The following is a 17,902-nucleotide window of genomic DNA, read 5'->3' as shown; positions in this document are numbered from 1 at the left end:
TTGGGTATCGTTATCGCATGAAGAGAGAAAATTAAATAACCATTTAAATTGCGCCAAGTTGAACACGGAAAGATGATCAATCCAAACCAGCAATTGCATTTTCAACTGTAATATTCATCCCTTGTCTATAATGTATCTCTTGTATTCGTTTTATTCAGAATGTTTTTCATTCGTTGATCTTTGATTAAAGCCTTTTCCAATTGTAATAATAAATTCACTTTGAACTTAATTCCAAGTCCACCAAACATCCAATCAATCATATCATCGAATGGTAAACCGAAAACACAAGACGACTCCATTCCACAAGACAGCTGAGAAATGATTGAACATTGATGAAGATTGAAGATACAGTCACAGGAATGACCACTGTTGATTAGTCAATAAAATCAGCATCTAAATGAGAAATAAAAATTAAAATTAATTGTTAATAAACTGTAAAAACAATTTTAAAAATTAAACACTTAAGAAACCGTTAAATATCACAGCTTGAAAGGAGAACCGGTAATAGTAACGGTTAATGCGGAGTTTTCTCGTGTGGTTACTTTTTGTTTCAACAAAAGGGTGAATAAGGGTTAATATTTTGATCCATGTTGGGATCCTTATCCTTTTGTTTCTTATCATTCATAATTCAGTTCGATCAATACAATTCGAATATGTAACACCCTGTTACATATCTTTGTCTTCTTTTCTTCTTCTTTGTTAGTCCAGTTCGAAGTGAATCTAATGTTTTTGTTTACAAGGTGAGTTGAATCGATGTCAAATAACCATTTCCTGGTGAGTATATCAATAATAGCGTATTTTGATGTTTGAATAGGATCAAAATATCAATAAACTCTGAAATTTTTTCCAGTTAAAGTAAAGTTACAAAGCAATACATTTGTAACTCTTTGATATATTTAACAATTGTTATAGTCATTTTCAATCATTAATCAGTTGATCAGGTAAGCTGCCAGTAATTAGTCAATTGTTAATCAATAAACTGTTTACACTGGGTAAGTTAGCAACAGCTATGATACAAAAAAAAACATTTTTTATAGCCTTTATGCACTTTAATGTTAAACTTGACTCGCTTAAATTCATTTACCAAAAAGGGAATTTCAGATTTTAATACATCAGAATTCTAGGTTCTAAAGAATGCTTGGTTATTATATTCACAGTGATATTTTTCTGAGCGTAACATTGAAACTTAAATACAACTAGAAGTGTGCTTTAATCTAGCCTTATAATTGAACCTAGGGACTAAAACGACAAAGGTTACGTTATTACTTGACCATTAACTGGTTATAAAGCATATTATAAACGTGTCTCATTGTTAACTAGGCGCAAATAGTAATACAAAATGCATTGATCATGAAAGCATGATTACTTTTAAATAATGCTAATTTTAAAAGTTGATTAATAACCTAAAATTGTAACTTTGAGAATTGAAAACACATTAAAATTTGTTTACTTACCACAGTCGTTGAAGTCTATCTCACCAGCAAAAGCGGTGGCAATAACAGCTATAATCACTGAACCTCGGATCATTTTTAATCTATTGTTGTGTTGATCACGTAAAATCGATATGACAAGTGCAGGTTTCATACACTCATTTAAATACTTTCTGTAACAATTAAAGAGATAAAATCAAAACGGTGTGAAATAATCTTAATCTTTACTTTATCACAATTATTCAATCAAAAACAATTACAAACCCATTGTTGTATTTAGATTCATCTGGCTCATCACTGATGAATCATTGTAAATCCTTTTACAATTAAGATCGGCTACTAATGCATCCATCAAGTAAATGATCAGAAAATACAATGGAAGTTTCAAATTTTTCCTAATAGTTAGATTTAAGTTGGTTACAAAAGTTTCGAGAGAGCTTTAATCAAACTCCAAAAGGTTAGGGCAAAGAAAAAACGAAAATACGCTCTAATGTGAGTGCCATTACCAGTTCCTGGTTTAAGCTAATCGACTCCATAATATGCCAACAAAAACACGTCATTCATTTATAAACACGCATCATAATAAAGTTACTAAGAGACTGAAATTAAATATGAATACTTCTTGATATGAAACAATTGATATCTAATAAGATGATAATAAGATACCTGTTAATTCATTAGTAATCTTATTTCCATTTTTCGCTAATAATTTTTCATACAAACTCTCTCTGGAAAAATACTGATGTTACTGTTCAGTTCGTAATCCTTGCTACACACCTTGTGATCTCCAATAAATTGTAGATACTGATATTGTAGCACAATATTTTGAAAATAGTCAACAATTTATCGCCAATTTATTGCTATATCTTTGAATTTAACATGTTTTAATGCAATGTTCAACAAGTTATCGATAAAATATTACGATTTATAAGTTTTCCATCAATAAATACGGTAAACCTTAACCCGAGACCGTAAGTATTTATCAATTTGTCATAACCATTCAATGGATCTCTAATATAATCAACTATTTCTGTTTCTAAAGAAATCAATGATTTAATAGTAATTTCCCAAAGTATCTTGACTCATTACAACATTTTGAGTCCAAAAAGGTATAAATTTTCGTAGCTTCTGAGAACCTTCCCTTGTTGGATATTATAGCTTGAAAGTGAAACTGGTAGTAATAACGGTTGATGCGGACTTTTCTCGTGTGGCTGCTTTTTGGTTCAGTGTTAAAGAAATAAATGCACAAAACATGGCTTTTTATCCTTATAATTGATAATTCAGTTGGATGAATACAATTCGCATAAGTAACAAATTCATGTCTTTAGATTTTGTTTGTCTTCTTCATCCCGTTCTAGTGATTTTGTTGTCACTCGAGTCGAGTTGAATCGATATCAAATAACCATTTTCTGGTGAATTTTTAAAATAATACTCTTTTATTGATTTAAATTTTTAGGAAATTGGCCGATTTTGGGAATTACAGGATATTAAGCTATTCAGGCAACTTTAACACGGAACTGATTACAGAATACAGTTTCACCGGTAGCAGCATTGTTTAGAAAGTACCGAACTGAAGTGGCAAAATTAGGAGGTGCAACATCAGGAATGGTCATTTTTGACTGGTAAGTGTAGCTTTTACCAGATGCAAGAGGACAAGAGATTCCTTGGCCACATACTTGTTTAGGTGCACCAGGCCATTTAAGCCAAGTACCGAAAACTCTAGCTTTGATTAAGACAGACAGATCATCAGCATTTACAGGTGAATCAAACTTGAAAGTGAAATCATATGTTTTTCCTCTTTCCACCGTACATGGAGCTTCATCACATCCAGCTACTTCAAAGCTTGTTGGAGAATTGATATCATCACCTAATTAAAATAATAATGAAAGTTGATTAATAACCTAAAATTGTAACTTTGAGAATTGAAAACACATTAAAATTTGTTTACTTACCACAGTCGTTGAAGTCTATCTCACCAGCAAAAGCGGTAGCAATAAGAGTTAAAATCACTAAACCTCGGATCATTTTCAATTAGTTGTTGGTTTATTAATATGCACGTAAAATAATTATGACTCGTCTAAGTTCCGTTCATTCGATTAAATACTTTCTGTAACAATTAAAGAGATAAAATCAAGTCAATGTGAAATAATCTTAATCTTTATCACGGCTATACAATTAAAATCAATCACAAACCCATTGTTGTATTTATTAATTAAATAGATTCAACTGGCTCATCACCGATGAATCATCGCAAATCCTATTACAATCAAAATCGGCTACTAATGCATCCATCAAGTAAATGATCAGAAAATACAATGGCAGTTTCAAATTTTTCATTGTACACTCAATTCAGAAAGTTTAGAGATCGGACTTAATTGTTGATAACTGTATACACAAGTTATACAAATGTATATTACAAATGAAGCTCAAAATGGTTCAGGACAAGAAAAAACGAGAATCAGAAATGCATCATATTAAACGAATCACATGCACAAGCATTACCAGTGCCTCGGTTGCTGGTTTAATCCCATCGACTTCAAATAAAATATCGCGCACAAACACACATTCATTTATAAACACTCATCACAGTCAAGTTACGAAGAGACTGAAATTGGAGATGAAAATTTCTTGATATGAAATAAGTGATATCTAAGATGATAATAAGATACAATAAGGAAAAAGGTACAATAATTATTAAGTCCAGCTCGTAATCCTTTTAACAAAACTCCTTGTAACCTCTAATAAATTATAAATATCATAAACATATTCAACGATTTATCACGATTTTTGTTATATTTTTCAATTTAACATGTTTTTGAAGATGTTCAATAAATTACTGATAAAATATGACCATTTATTAGATTCCCATCCTAAATTACAGAAAAGCATAATCCGAAATCATAATTTTGTACATTTATAATAACATTAAAGATCTTAATGTTACAAATACAACTTTATAATCAAATATTTGTGTTGTTGAACAAATCAATTTATGATTAGCAATTTCACAGCACAGCTTTTTTCAGCGAAACAGCGGAACTTAAAAATTAGACGATCAGAAAAGTGCTTTAATCTAGCAAATTGTACGAACTTGGGATTTACAGGATATTTGGATGTTCAGGCAACTTTGACACGGAATCGATTACAGAATACGGTTTCACTGGTAGCAGGATTGTTGAGGGTGTATTGGACTGTAACAGGTATAGAAGGGGCAATATCAGGAATGGTCATTTCTGACTGGTAAGTGTAGCTTTTGCCAGCTACAAGAGGACAAGAGATTCCTTGGCCACATACTTGTTTAGGTGCACCAGGCCATGGAATCCAGATACCAAAAACATTGGCTTTGATTGAGACAGACAGATCATCAGCATTTACAGGTGAATCAAAGTTGAAGGTAAAATCAAATTTTTTTCCTCTTTGCACTACACACGGAGCTTTATCACATCCAGCTACATCAAAGCTTGTTGGAGGATTTATTCCATCACCTAATTAAGAAAAATGAAAGTTGATTAATAACCTAAAATTGAAAAAATCTTACGATTTGTTTACTTACCACAGTTCTTGAAGTCTATGTCACCAGCAAAAGCGGTAGCAATAAGAGTTAAAATCACTAAACCTCGGATCATTTTCAATTAGTTGTTGGTTTATTAATATGCACGTAAAATAATTATGACTCGTCCTGTTGTCATACATTCATTTAAATACTTTTCTGTAACAATTAAAGAGGTAAAATCAAATCAGTGCGAAATAATCTCAATCTTAAATGTTACTTTTCTATCAAATACATGTGCATCACATGTATCTAATGACAAAAACAAACATTGTTGTTGTATTTTAACTTTGACTGGCTCATAAGAAAGTCTGTTACAATTTAGATCACATACTAATGCATCCATCAGGCAAATGATCAACAAATGTACAATTGAATTTGCAAATTTTTCTTACAATTTCTGTGATTATCGTAATGCTAAACCTGATGTGCATGATTAGTGAATAGATTCATCGTCTAAATAAAACACTTAAAAAGTCCTTAAATATCAGCAAAACCGGTAAAAATAACGACTTATGCAGATACTTTTTGTTTCAACCAAAGCTCGCAGAATTGAAGAAACATTAAATAAATTGGCGCAACATACATATTCGTATATTGTTTCAACTTCATTGTCATCATTGTTAAAATTTTCAAATAAGGATCAATACGAAAATCTGGACCATTTGCGCTCGAGCTCATTTGTTTGATTCAAAATACTGTTGGTTTGGATAATCATTGAATACACAGTTGAATTACTTACCAATTAGGTTTTTCTGGTCAGTTAAATTGTTATCGTTATGATTAGTTTCTTGTTTCAATAATGTCAACAATTAAGCACATTTTTGAAAAACCGAGCAAATATCACATTCTGGTGCACTTTTGATTTTTTCATCAAGCCATATTCAGCTGGCAAAAATGTGAAGCTCAAAACCTCAGATTCAGAAAAGTTTTTTGATTTTATGCTGAACATGGGTTTGCGTTGAGGTAAACCCAAACCCGCTGATGACCCAGTGCAGATTACACCCTGACTCTGAAACCATAACGAGAATTCACGATAATTTTCTTACTTATGAAAGAGCAAATCTTCCTCGTGATGACGATGGAATTGCCTGTACGTAATGGTGTGGTCATTCAACGTGTTTGAGAATCCAGTTGGCAGTAGCAATGATACAAAAAACCAATTTTAAATTCTCATAACCTTAATTTCACCATAATGTTAAACTTGACTAACATTGTATTATAACTCTAGTTGGTTAAAACAATTTTTTCACTATAACAGTACAACTATGAAATAAACTAGAAGTGTGCTTTAATCAAACCTGACAATTGATTAAAAAAGGTTACGTTAATAAAAGGATAATTACTTAACAATTTACTTGTTATTACAAAAGCACATTATAAACTTGTCTCACTGTTACCTAGGCACAGTTATCAATACAAAATGCACTGATTTTGAACGCTTGGTTGCTTTTTAAATACTCATAGTTTATTTAATACGAATTTTTAGGAAATCGACCAATCTACAGAATAACAGTAAGTTCAGATATTCAAGCAACTTTAACACCGAATCGGTTACAGAATACAGTTTCACTGGCAGTATTGGCGAGGGTGTATTGAACTGTAGTGGATATTGAAGGTGCAACAACAGGAATGGTCATTTTTGATTGGTAGGTGTAGCTTTTACCAGATGTAAGAGGACAAGAGATTCCTTGGCCACATACTTGTTTAGGTGCACCAGGCCATGTAATCCAGACACCAAAAACTTTAGCTTTGATTGAGACGGATAGATCATCAGCATTTACAGGTGCATCAAAGTTGAAGGTAAAATCATATGTATTTCCTCTTTCCACCGTACATGGAGCTTCATCACATCCAGCTACTTCAAAGCTTGTTGGAGCATTTACTCCATCACCTAATTAAGAAAAATAATAATTAAAGTTGATTAATAACCTAAAATTGTAACTTTGAGAATTGAAAACACATTAAAATTTGTTTACTCACCACAGTCGTTGAAGTCTATCTCACCAGCAAAAGCGGTAGCAATAAGAGCTAAAATCACTAAACCTCGGATCATTTTTAATCAATTGTTGTGTTGATCACGTAAAATCAATATGACAAGTCCAGGTGTCACACATTCATTTAAATACTTTTCTGTAACAATTAATGAGATAAAATCAAAACGGTGTGAAATAATCTTAATCTTTACTTAATCACAATTATTCAATCAAAAACAATTACAAACACATTGTTGTATTTAGATTTGACTGACTCATCAGAAATCCTTTTACAATTCAGATCAGCTCCTAATACATCCATCAAGTAAATGATTACAAAATACAATGAAAGTTGCAAATTTTCCCTAAAAAATTGAATGTTGAGTACTCATGTACCTTTCAGAACAATTACCGTTTCAATGTAAACGTCGATTCTGATCAAATAAATAATCTTGCTCATTTCATTTCAAAATGGTTCAAGTCAATTTTCAAGTAACACCACAATAAATCTATGAAATGAAATGCCATTATCCTGAAGCTAACTCACAATAAAGTCACTAACACCCAAATCATCTGAATAAGAGTTAAAATTTTTACCATAAAACAATTAGGTTTTATGAGTATTCAATTGTCATATAATCTAAATTAGCAAATTAAGACAATTCAAAACAGAGTCAAAAGCAATTTTTTGTGATACAAAACAAAATGAGTGAAAAGAGGCTCATCGCAATTACAATTGTAGTAATCCATTGAAAATTTACTCGCATAAATTGTACTTAACTAGGCTAACTGATTTCTCATGAATTTTAAGCAGATAAATACAATTACTGCTATTGTATTTGATCAAGATTTTATTGGAAACAATTGTGAATCAATTGTAAAACACAAGCCGAAGAGGCTGTGCTGCTTATTAGTCTATTGATCTAGAGACTCTAATCTAGACCAACTATTAGATAGTTTCCTCAGCTAATTGGTTAACAATTGGAAAATAATTTAGCATTTAATAATCTTTGATCATTTGAACTCAATCTTCATCCTGTTATCCTTTCAACTCAATACTTTTGGATATCAACATTTGTTTAGTACAATCTATCGGAATTGATCATCTAACTTGTTACAACAATTACTGTTTACAATTTATTATTTTCAGTAAATCATTAAATAATCTCAAAATATCCAATTATCATAAGAAGGGTCGGAAGAATGGTTAAATCATCCTTGATTGTAGTTATTGCTTAAGAGCTTATAACTATTAAGATGAATTGTCACTTGCCGTGTGACTTGTTATTCAGATTATTGGTTTAATTATAACTTATATCTCGCCTTTGATTAACTTTGACTACATAGATTCACTCGAAGATACTGATTATCATAATAATTAACCATCGACAAGATTAAAGGCGACAATAACAATCAATATTTCCACTTAATTGAAAGTTAAAGCTTATTTTATTATCACTTCAATCATTGAATATTAATAAATGTTTTGACTCGTTCACAGCTTCAAGCTAATATTACTTTCAATTAAATAATCAACCTAATACATAATTTGTTTGCTAATGATTACATTTCCCTTTTCAATTAATTAATACAGAATGGAATAAGATAAATTACATTTATTAAATATCTTGAGCATTCAATTGATTGATCTAGAGCTAATAATGAACAATTTGTGATTTTCATTTCATCCTTTTTCTTGCCATTTGAAAGTTGGTTTGAAAATTTGGTTCAAAATCAAAAGTGATTGTCAACTGGTAAATCAGGTTTCATGTTGATTAACCCAACTTTGGTTTCTTATTCTTGCCTTCTTGACTCTCTTCCATATCCTAACCATTAAGTAACCAGCACTCCGTAAATTGTAATTAGCAACGTTGCAAAAACAGCTTTTTGTACATGTTTTCAGGACGCCCTTTTGATGAACAAAAGGGCTCAACAATCACAAGATTCACAAGCTAATTGACATCAATTAAAACTAGAGAAAATGTTCATTAATCAAAGTTATGTAAGCATAAGGTAGAATGAATATGATAATGAATATGTTGGTGAATCAGCCATGATAGCTTGATGATTGGGATTTTTGGACTTTTCAGGTTTTACATTTTAACACGTATGAGCGTCAATGAATGCTTCGTAATTTTTAAACATCGGCTCCCATGGATTCACTTTTGATTGGTGTTTTAATGTAGATATTGATGATGACTGGGAAGCTGAGCATTTTACTGGAGAAACAGTTTCTATCGATGATGTTTTCATAATTACGTCCATTTTATGACAATTTGTACCTTCGATGAATGGTTCTCGGCTGGAATTACATAAAATAACAAAAACAAGATTAAATACGTTCCTTTCAATTTAAAAATCAATTTTAATCGATGCTTACCTATGATGAAGATTTGATAGAATCAAAACTTGGCTCTTGGCTAAAGGCATTTAAAATGAAATGTTTTTCAGGCTGTTTTCAACTGTTTTGAACAATGAAGCTATCAACTATGAAATTGGTCGATTCAATGTAATCCAGAAAAATTGGTTTGCCAGTTAATCAGTGAACTTGTTTCATCTGCTATGTTAGTGATTTTCAGTAAATTTTCCTGTTGTTTTGAAGCAAATCCTTCAGTAAAAGGGTAACCTGAAAGGTATAACAAAAAGTTGTTAGATATTTTAACAAAATAAATGATGAGTGACTAAACATCATGACAAATTGGTAAGAAAAAAATACATAAAGCTTGTTGATTGTAAAATTGAAGGTGGATTAAACAATGGATAGTAAAAATTATTTACCCTACAGAGTAAAATAAAGGAAGATTAACGGAAAATTAATCATAATCGTTTTGAGAAGTTAAACAATTTATCAACGGAACAATTCAACGAAGAAATGAAAGTAAACATGAGACAATTTGAAAGGCTCTAAATTGGCGAGTTGTAAAATTTGCTTTATCTCAAGTAGATTGAATCAAGCTTAATTGTATTGAACCATTGTATTGACAGTTCAAATCAATACAAATTGGTTGCTTTGATTGTTGTTTTGATTGATTTTTACTGTAAATACAATTTAGATAAAATGCTCAAATTGGATGGTATTGATAAATTAACTAATGTAAATTTTTGATGCATCATTTGGTTTGAAAGTTAAAATATCCAATCAATTGGTTTTCATGTGAAAAATTGGAAACATTAATTGAGCTAATCTGAAGAGAAAATCTGTTCTGACGTTTTGAAGATGATCATGCTTGACCTTAGGCATGATTATAACATCAATATTGTCGATCTGTTTAATTTATTACTTTGGACTCAAAATGGTTTTCAGTATTTCTGGTTGTATTTCAGTTTTATAATCATTGAAAGCATCGTAAGCAAATAGTGGAACACAAAATCTACAAAATGCAGTGTCATGATGATGAAAGCTGATTTTATCTTGAATAAACGGTATTCAGATTTTGGTGGAGTGATCTATTTGGAACGGGATATTTGGCAGGAAGAAAGGAAGACTACGAGGAAGATAAATGCTAATCGAGGATATTATTGTTGGAGATTCGAAGTCCTGGATTACACATAATTGAAGCATGATATTACAACTAAATGACATTACTGTTCAATCAATTTGACTGACGATACATGATTTAGCTACAGCTTTTTTCAGCACTGCTTCAACATCATTTTTCAATGAAAAATGGGACACGGAATGAATAGTGATTGAAAAGCAGAATCCTAATAACCAGGGGGGTAAAAATAAGAGAGATTGTGAGGTTAACATATAAATAAAGCAAACAAGCAACCTTCACATTTGGCCTGAATGAGGATGACGGCAATGACGGGTAGGTGGTAGGACATGCAATTGGTGAGAGTAAGAGAAAGATTCAGAAATAAACAAATGAGAGATTTACTTGTTGCAATCGTTGTTGATGTTTGAATTGGGGCAGGTTCAAGGGGTATAATGGATTTTGGTCAACACTCGAAGTTCCAAAATGTTACCCGAATTGGCTCGTCGGCTTCCAATTAAACTGATGAGGTTGGAGAGAAACTCTTTGCAACCGAGAGACTGATCTTTTAACATAAGTACATAAAGAGATGAAAAGGAAAGAAATGAAAAGTTGAAATCAACAAGCACTAAATAGAGAAGATGGATTAACAGAAATATGAAGGTAAATAATGGGTTAAATTTTTGTTAGATTTGATGGTCTGTTTGATTTGGGATTAGTTTGTTTTTTGCCAGATTTGTCTTTATTTATACTAACTTTTTCGTTTGCAAACCAGCTAAGCCAAAAACAGTATTACTGAGGCAGATTATTGATAGGCGGGTCTGGGTAAGACAAGTGTCTAATCATCAGTAACATGATGATAATAATCGAAAGCAATGTGACAAAAAAAAGCCATCCTTTTCTACTTTCACCCTTGTAATTTCTCTGTCGTCCTTCTTGCGACAATGTCTTTTCTCTTCTTGTATTTCTTCATTCCATTCGCTTTCCATTTCTATCGTCCTTCCTCAGTCTCCTCCTTTCATGGTAAACAATGTTTCTTTCTTACCATCACGTAAGGTAAACATTTCATCCGGCTAACGTGTGATCCCGCACATACAATATTTACAAATGTTATAGAAGGCAAAGGAAAGCTTTCTCGATGGTTTCTTGCTGTTGATAATTACAATGGGATCATTATTGGAGTCACTCTGTAATCTTGAATGTCTTGATTATCAGTAAACATCGCTATTAAAAATGAAAATAGAGATAAATAGAGAGAAAGAGAGAGAGGAATTAGAAAAGTAGGTCTATTTTTACATCACAAAAAGGCAAAATAGCGAAGCTTACATACCCAAAAGAAATCCTGTTGATACCAAGAATTGAACAACATTACTGGTGATATTTCTCAATAAGTAAAGAACACTTAGTTTAATTAATCACCATAAATACGATTCGATCCAAAGTGATGATAATTTAATTGAATTAACAACATTTATAAAATGAAAAAAACAAACAAACCTTGAATGGCGCGCGAAAGGCAACAATTCATAATGGTGAGTAATGTTTTCTTCAACACTTAATAGCAAACCCTTTTTAATGGTTCGTTTGTTTTTTCATTTTACATTATTTTCTCATAGATGGATATAAAGAAGAGTTAAATAAATAAATTTAATTAATTTCAGGAAGTGAAATCAACTAGTCTATGAATAATCATAAAGTTAATGATCAACGGCAACAAAAACTGGTTCAAACAAGAAAAAACAAAAGACAAAAAAGGCAACATTCAAATTTTTAGATTATTATGGAAGCTACCAATTGAATAGACCAATGAAGCATAATGTGAGAAGTGGCGTTTTATTTAAACCAGTCAACTTTGATTCTAATTTAACAATTGAATGAATTCAACATTCAGTTTGTGGGAAACTTGTCACCACCAATGCGATAATTGTGGCTTAATTTCGTCTCGAATCATTTAAGATTTTGGATGGAGCAAGAAAATGTCCAGAGAAACGGTGAAATAGCCAAATAATGGGCATTATCATTCAAATTTGGAATCGATTTGGTGACATTCATGGTGGTTATGACCTGTTTACAGTCACATTTACACTCTATCAATGTTTAGCAATATTTGGCTAATTGAAACGATCAGTAATGATGATGGATCAAATCAAATAATTGCTGTATCATGTTTTAACCAATACATATTTGAATCACGTTCAATAATATAATGCTACTGAATTGTAAATGAAAAATGAAGACAAATTTAAAGTCAACATTTTATTGTAAATCAAACCATTGATTGTTAAATATCTCATGTCTCATATTTCAGATCATGAAGGCTTGAATTTTCAATAGACTTGTACGATTCTCTTAAGGTAAACAATTGAGAATGATCTTTGGAATGTTAGATAATTTCAAATTCATTCTTGAAGCATTAGCCTAAATTGGTTAGATTCAGTGAAATATCTTGATCTAACAGACATTTTTATGGTTAACGGTTGCTAATGTCATTATCATTTCATCAATCACCATGAGTTTCAACCATATCTGAGTGGAACCAAACAATTTCAGGTAGTGTTTGATTGGTAGTGAGATGAGCAAAAATTTAATAACCAAAGTGCAAGTTTAAGGTTCTTCTTCACGCCATTTTCAATGAGTATTTCAAAATGGCTTCTTCCTACTTTACCTTTAACAGTTTAAATTGAAAAAATAGCTTATAATTAATGGGCCATTAATGATCAATTATGGGTCAATTTGATTAGGCAAAGGAAGCTCGGAAGTTAATTTAATGGTAAAACCTATTACAAAACAAATAAACTAATACAAATTAGTCCTGCATAATGCTAAAATTAAAAACAATAACCAAGTAATGACATTAACATTATTGGTGATGGTAATCATTATTTTCATTGTAATGTTATTTAAATTTGTGATTAGATTAAATTGCTGGTTAATACAGAGATACACGGATGCATAAATTTGTACTTTGTATCTATGTCTATTAATAAATTGATCTGGTTGATAGGCATTTCGTTTTTTTGGAAGTTTTCAAGATTTTATTTCAGCTAATTGAAATCTATTAATCAATAATATATGCATCATTAGATTCAATGATCTTTTGCCATTTTTCAGGTAATTTCATCATTTTTTCGATGTAAAAGTCAACAGGTTTTGGAAGCAGTACAGTTGTTTAGATTTTGAATCCAGATAAATTTCTTGTAGATAAAGCTTGAAGCTTGGTGTCCGCTCTTTGAGGATGAAAAATGAAAAACCAATAAATTATTCGCTTCCATTGATGCTGATGTCTTTCAATTTAGCTTTCCATTTCTTGCTTTACTTTGTCTTTACACAGGATTGGATATTGTGAATGTATCATGAAGATTTTGGCCACTTAATAATTGTATTTGCATAGTTGATTGGATTGTCCGTTAAGGTGTATAATTCGTTGTCCCAATTTTGGTCCATTGTTAAGTTGATTTCGTTGGTCCATAAATCGATGTAATATCAAGAGAAAAAAGTTGAACAAAAAGAAACAATATTTGCAGGTAGAAAAGTACATTACAAAGAAACAGGTAAAGAGGGAAGAGAGAGAGAGAGAGAAGAGGAATTTTGGAAGATCCAATTTAGTAACGTCCAAGATACAATGAAATGCAATTCAATTGATTGGTGTGCACAAATTTCGAGTCTTTTTTAAGGGTTAAGCTCAAGTTTTTTTCATGACAAAAGCTCAATTTGAAAATTGACTTGAATCAACTGCAACCATCATTACTGGATTGATTTTAATGTAAAGATTACATTAGGTGACGTTATCATGATAGATACTTATAGCTTGATGTTGCACTTCTAGCATCAATTTTTGAAAATTTCAGAGTTTAGTTTGGATCCATAAATTTCTGATCGATTTCTGGATTAACTTGAGCAATAGCAATCAAGTCTCTTCTAGAATCAATCACCAATGAATGATATCCAACCAGATGCCAATAATGATGGTTAAAGTTAATTGAAGTTAATTGTTTCCAATCAAGCTTTTGTTTTCGGTGGTCGTAATTATTATTGGTTTAAGTTGAGCTGGTTGAAGGTAAAAACGGAAATATCTAAGACGTTATCTAAAATTGAATAGGAAAAGGAAATAATTGAAAGGATATTATCTAGGTAATGATTAAGTTGAAAGTTTTCTTGGTTTTGTAGAAATCATTAAGCAACGAATTTGAGTCCATACAGAAGGCAAAGGTGAAAATATGAAGCTCGTTTTTATGTCTCCTTATGGTTGTACCATGTACATGATACCTGAATTTAATTCTCATGCATTAAATAAATAGATATATTTTCTGTGTATAAATATGTATAAATATCAACTGTAAAGATAAAATATCTATGGTTACAATCACTTTGATATTAATCTGATTCATCGTCATACCTTATTTTTACTTGAAGGTTTCTTTGTATGGATTTCAAATTTTGTTGCGTAAAGATTTGCTCCGTACAAATATATATGTTCCAGTGTATTGGAATATAAATATTGGTTAATCAAAAATTGTAAAGTAATTAGGCTTTTGTTTCTTTCTTTGATGTAACTATTAGATGATGATGAAGATGAAGACAATGATAGTATGATTGAAGTTTGTTGTGGTGGTAATGGTGATAGATCCGTCCGCATTTTGATATTGAAGTCGTAAAGACAAATAGTGGGTTCATTTTTGTTGTAGGAGTTCAAAAAGATAATAATAATTCGTTATAAAAAAAACAATTTCATGTGATCAAAAAAATGTTTACACTGAAAACTAATCATCCAAGATTATTATCATCTGCTTATGATAGCTTTGAACTGAATCCGGTTTCATTGATATCTCTTGGTCTAAATTTTTCGCCTTCTTCACTAAGCGAATTTCGAAGCTCTTTGACAAGCTCCCTGAAGTGAAGAGAGTCAAGATTTTTGGCCAACAAGTGAAGAATGAACCAATCTCCGATTCTAGAGTGATCCAAGACTTCACGAATATCATTACGGTCTGCTAAACGAGCAGCTGATCGCAGGTAAAGATAACGGAAATGAGGGAAAAAGATGATGACCATTCGTTCAATAATAACCCATCCAGAAATAACGGCTAAGATGACGAACCAGAACCAGAGGAAGATGTAAATTTTCTCATTGATAATGTTCAATGGAAGAATACAGAGAGAATCGTGCTTCTGAACATCTCCAGAAGAACCATATCTGTGAAAGGTACACTTGGTAACACGAGGGAAGATTTTTACCATTGGGTCAACTCTTTCTTCAGGGTCCATTTCACTGTATCGAAGAACTTCAAAACCGTAAGTTGAAAAGGCACCACCCAGGAAAGCATCGACAAGGTACATTTGGAAAATGACATTGAGAAAATTGAGTATCTCACAGACAACAAAATAATAAAAGTAAGAATCGTGATATCTTAGATTGGTCTTTAAATAATGTGTAAGTAGACCAATTTGATCGGCACGCTCTTCAGCACCAATGACGGGGTTGTTTAACCCTAAAACCAAACTTCGTAGTCTTCCACCTTCCCAAATTTTCCATAAATATCGAGGAACGTAGAAAAACATGGCTTGAATAAAGAGGACAAAGCAAACCCATTGGTAGTATTTATGGTAAACTTTTTTCTCTCCTGGCTTGTAATTATCTACTCCTGGGGCAATAACGTCTACACCAACTTCTTTAGTAAGTGCATTGGGCAGGGTAAAGGTTGAATGTATCCAACAAAAGGTGTCCATAACATTTTGCGGTATATCATCTCTTTGTATACAGTCTATCGGATCACCAAAATATTGTCTTCCTGTAACCAAAATACTTGATGCAACCAAAAGGATGACGGTAGCTTTGTAATGAAGACGGAATGCGTTATTGTCGATACATACTTGATCTAACTTTGTTATACTCCGAAGAGAACCAAATAGATCAAACACCATCTTGAATTTGATTTATCAGCAGTTTTTCTTTTTACCCTGAACTATGTTGATTGTATATTCCTTTTGCTGAGTAATAATTGATTAATGGTAAATATAAGATGATTAAAGGGCTAAACTCGTAAAAGTCAACAATGATTGCTTTTCAGATGCTGCTTTTGTCAAAAATGTTATTTCCGTTAATTGTTCTCAAATCTTGTTTGGACAATAAAATAAAACAATAGACTGTTTCCAATTCAGTTGATTTTAACTTGGTCTTGACTTTCAATGAATCCGTTTAGTCCTTATGATGACGTTAAATGTTAATCCGGACTTGATTCAGTCTTTAGAGTAAATAAAAAATTTAAGGCAGTATGCGTGTTAGTTAAATATGCAGATTGATGATCACAATTATTCAATCCGTTGTCTGGCTGGATTATTTTATGATGATTAATGATTGTTGTAATCCGAAAATAGTTTGAATTAATTTGGTCCCAATATATCAAGGAATGGTCACTTTCGTCCAAGGCACTAATTTTTTACTGATCACTGAGAAAAGGTAATTCCAAAATTGCAAAAAATGGTTGATAATGATAGAGATATAGAAGGATAGAGATAGAGAAAGAGAAGAAAAAAAAGGAGAATTAGTATGAAACCAAATAAATAATCGTTAAATATTTCAGGGTGACTGTCAAAGATACAATCTCAATACATCATTTCAGCAAAAATAAATACCCAAGACTAAACAGTATCAACACAACGTGAAAAAACGTTAAACTTGATATTTAATATCACTAAACTGTGAAGAAAAGTTGATATTGAAGTGAGGAAAAAATTTACCATGCAAGTTGAGGATCAAATAGAGTTGAAACTATCACTACGGGACAAACAAAAATAAATTACATTGGATTAAAAACGGCACCCAATCAAGGTACCAATGAGATTAACATAAACATGAAAATGAAACAATCAAAATTATAAAAGGAAATGTTGGAAAAAATGTTGGAAAAGAGCAAAAGAAAATCAGAAGATTACAGGAGAATCGACAGATTACAGAAAAGGCAACAGAGGCAAAAAAAAGAGAGAGGCAGACAGAGCAAAGAGGAACAGAAAACTGTTTCAAAGTACAGACACAGTGATGATATAAAAGGTTTGATTAAAACTGATAGCACTTGATAATAAAAGTAGTCGATTAAATATCCAAATATAGTGAACTAAACAGTTAACATTGAGATAAAGAGATTGTATTGAAAAAAATTAAATTAATTACCATAATGTGTTGATCAAATTGAATGTAAAAACAGAGGCACAAACATGATACAAAAGTTACATTAAAACCATGCTGCCAAAGAGTAAGGCATAAACTAACGACGTGAGCCAACGTTACACAACACTCTCTTCACTGGCTCTTTCTCCCTCTTCTCTCTCTTTTTCTCTTCTTCTTTTTTCCCCTTGTCATCCTTTCCCCTATCTTCCATCTTTATCTTCTTCTCTTTCTTTTCTTGCTTCGTCAATCTTCCACTTGAACGTTTCTCTAGCTTTTATTCAATTTACTTTATAAGCTCTTTAACATTA

General features: G+C 31.6%; 4 protein-coding genes and 1 long non-coding RNA gene across 9 annotated transcripts; all 5 read right to left on the bottom strand.

Moving 5' to 3' along the window:
• Window positions 1–2,843: 2,843 nt before the first annotated feature.
• Window positions 2,844–3,490, bottom strand: LOC107366064 (mite group 2 allergen Lep d 2). Its single transcript, XM_015933636.3, has 2 exons — window positions 3,383–3,490; window positions 2,844–3,297 (listed from the first exon to the last, which is right to left on the bottom strand). Exons 1-2 carry the CDS (start codon window positions 3,453–3,455, stop codon window positions 2,927–2,929), a joined length of 444 nt encoding a protein of 147 aa, XP_015789122.1. The 5' UTR covers window positions 3,456–3,490; the 3' UTR covers window positions 2,844–2,926.
• A 987-nt stretch (window positions 3,491–4,477) lies between these two features.
• Window positions 4,478–5,154, bottom strand: LOC107366071 (NPC intracellular cholesterol transporter 2). Its single transcript, XM_015933644.3, has 2 exons — window positions 4,984–5,154; window positions 4,478–4,915 (listed from the first exon to the last, which is right to left on the bottom strand). Exons 1-2 carry the CDS (start codon window positions 5,054–5,056, stop codon window positions 4,548–4,550), a joined length of 441 nt encoding a protein of 146 aa, XP_015789130.2. The 5' UTR covers window positions 5,057–5,154; the 3' UTR covers window positions 4,478–4,547.
• Window positions 5,155–6,426: 1,272 nt separating this feature from the next.
• On the bottom strand, window positions 6,427–7,065 carry LOC107366054 (NPC intracellular cholesterol transporter 2). The gene is made up of 2 exons (XM_015933629.2): window positions 6,964–7,065; window positions 6,427–6,874 (listed from the first exon to the last, which is right to left on the bottom strand). The coding sequence occupies exons 1-2, from the start codon at window positions 7,034–7,036 to the stop codon at window positions 6,510–6,512; spliced, it is 438 nt and encodes a 145-aa protein (XP_015789115.2). The 5' UTR covers window positions 7,037–7,065; the 3' UTR covers window positions 6,427–6,509.
• Window positions 7,066–8,557: 1,492 nt separating this feature from the next.
• LOC107366289 (uncharacterized) lies at window positions 8,558–11,980 on the bottom strand. Its single transcript, XR_001569620.3, has 5 exons — window positions 11,763–11,980; window positions 11,189–11,656; window positions 10,838–10,997; window positions 9,337–9,582; window positions 8,558–9,258 (listed from the first exon to the last, which is right to left on the bottom strand). It is a non-coding gene; the product is annotated as an uncharacterized LOC107366289 (long non-coding RNA).
• A 1,189-nt stretch (window positions 11,981–13,169) lies between these two features.
• On the bottom strand, window positions 13,170–17,677 carry LOC107366216 (innexin inx2). Of its 5 annotated transcripts, none has more exons than XR_001569599.3 (3): window positions 17,598–17,677; window positions 14,829–16,876; window positions 13,170–14,766 (listed from the first exon to the last, which is right to left on the bottom strand). XR_001569599.3 is itself a non-coding variant. In XM_089267290.1 (3 exons), exon 3 carries the CDS (start codon window positions 16,349–16,351, stop codon window positions 15,221–15,223), a length of 1,131 nt encoding a protein of 376 aa, XP_089123416.1. In that variant the 5' UTR covers window positions 16,352–16,876; window positions 17,063–17,204; window positions 17,598–17,677; the 3' UTR covers window positions 13,170–15,220. The 5 variants fall into 5 exon arrangements, 3 of the variants coding, with proteins under 3 accessions (XP_089123416.1, XP_089123417.1, XP_015789286.1); XR_016198557.1 differs by lacking the exon at window positions 17,598–17,677 and adding an exon at window positions 17,063–17,485; XM_089267290.1 differs by adding an exon at window positions 17,063–17,204 and having other exon boundaries at window positions 13,170–16,876.
• Between the last annotated feature and the right edge of the window lie 225 nt (window positions 17,678–17,902).

The sequence above is a fragment of the Tetranychus urticae genome, chromosome 2 (genome assembly GCF_039701765.1).
Source record: "Tetranychus urticae isolate SD_2017Ah chromosome 2, NJAU_TeUrti_SD_1.0, whole genome shotgun sequence".
Lineage (NCBI taxonomy): Eukaryota > Metazoa > Arthropoda > Arachnida > Trombidiformes > Tetranychidae > Tetranychus > Tetranychus urticae.
This window is presented reverse-complemented; position numbering and strand designations above follow the sequence as displayed.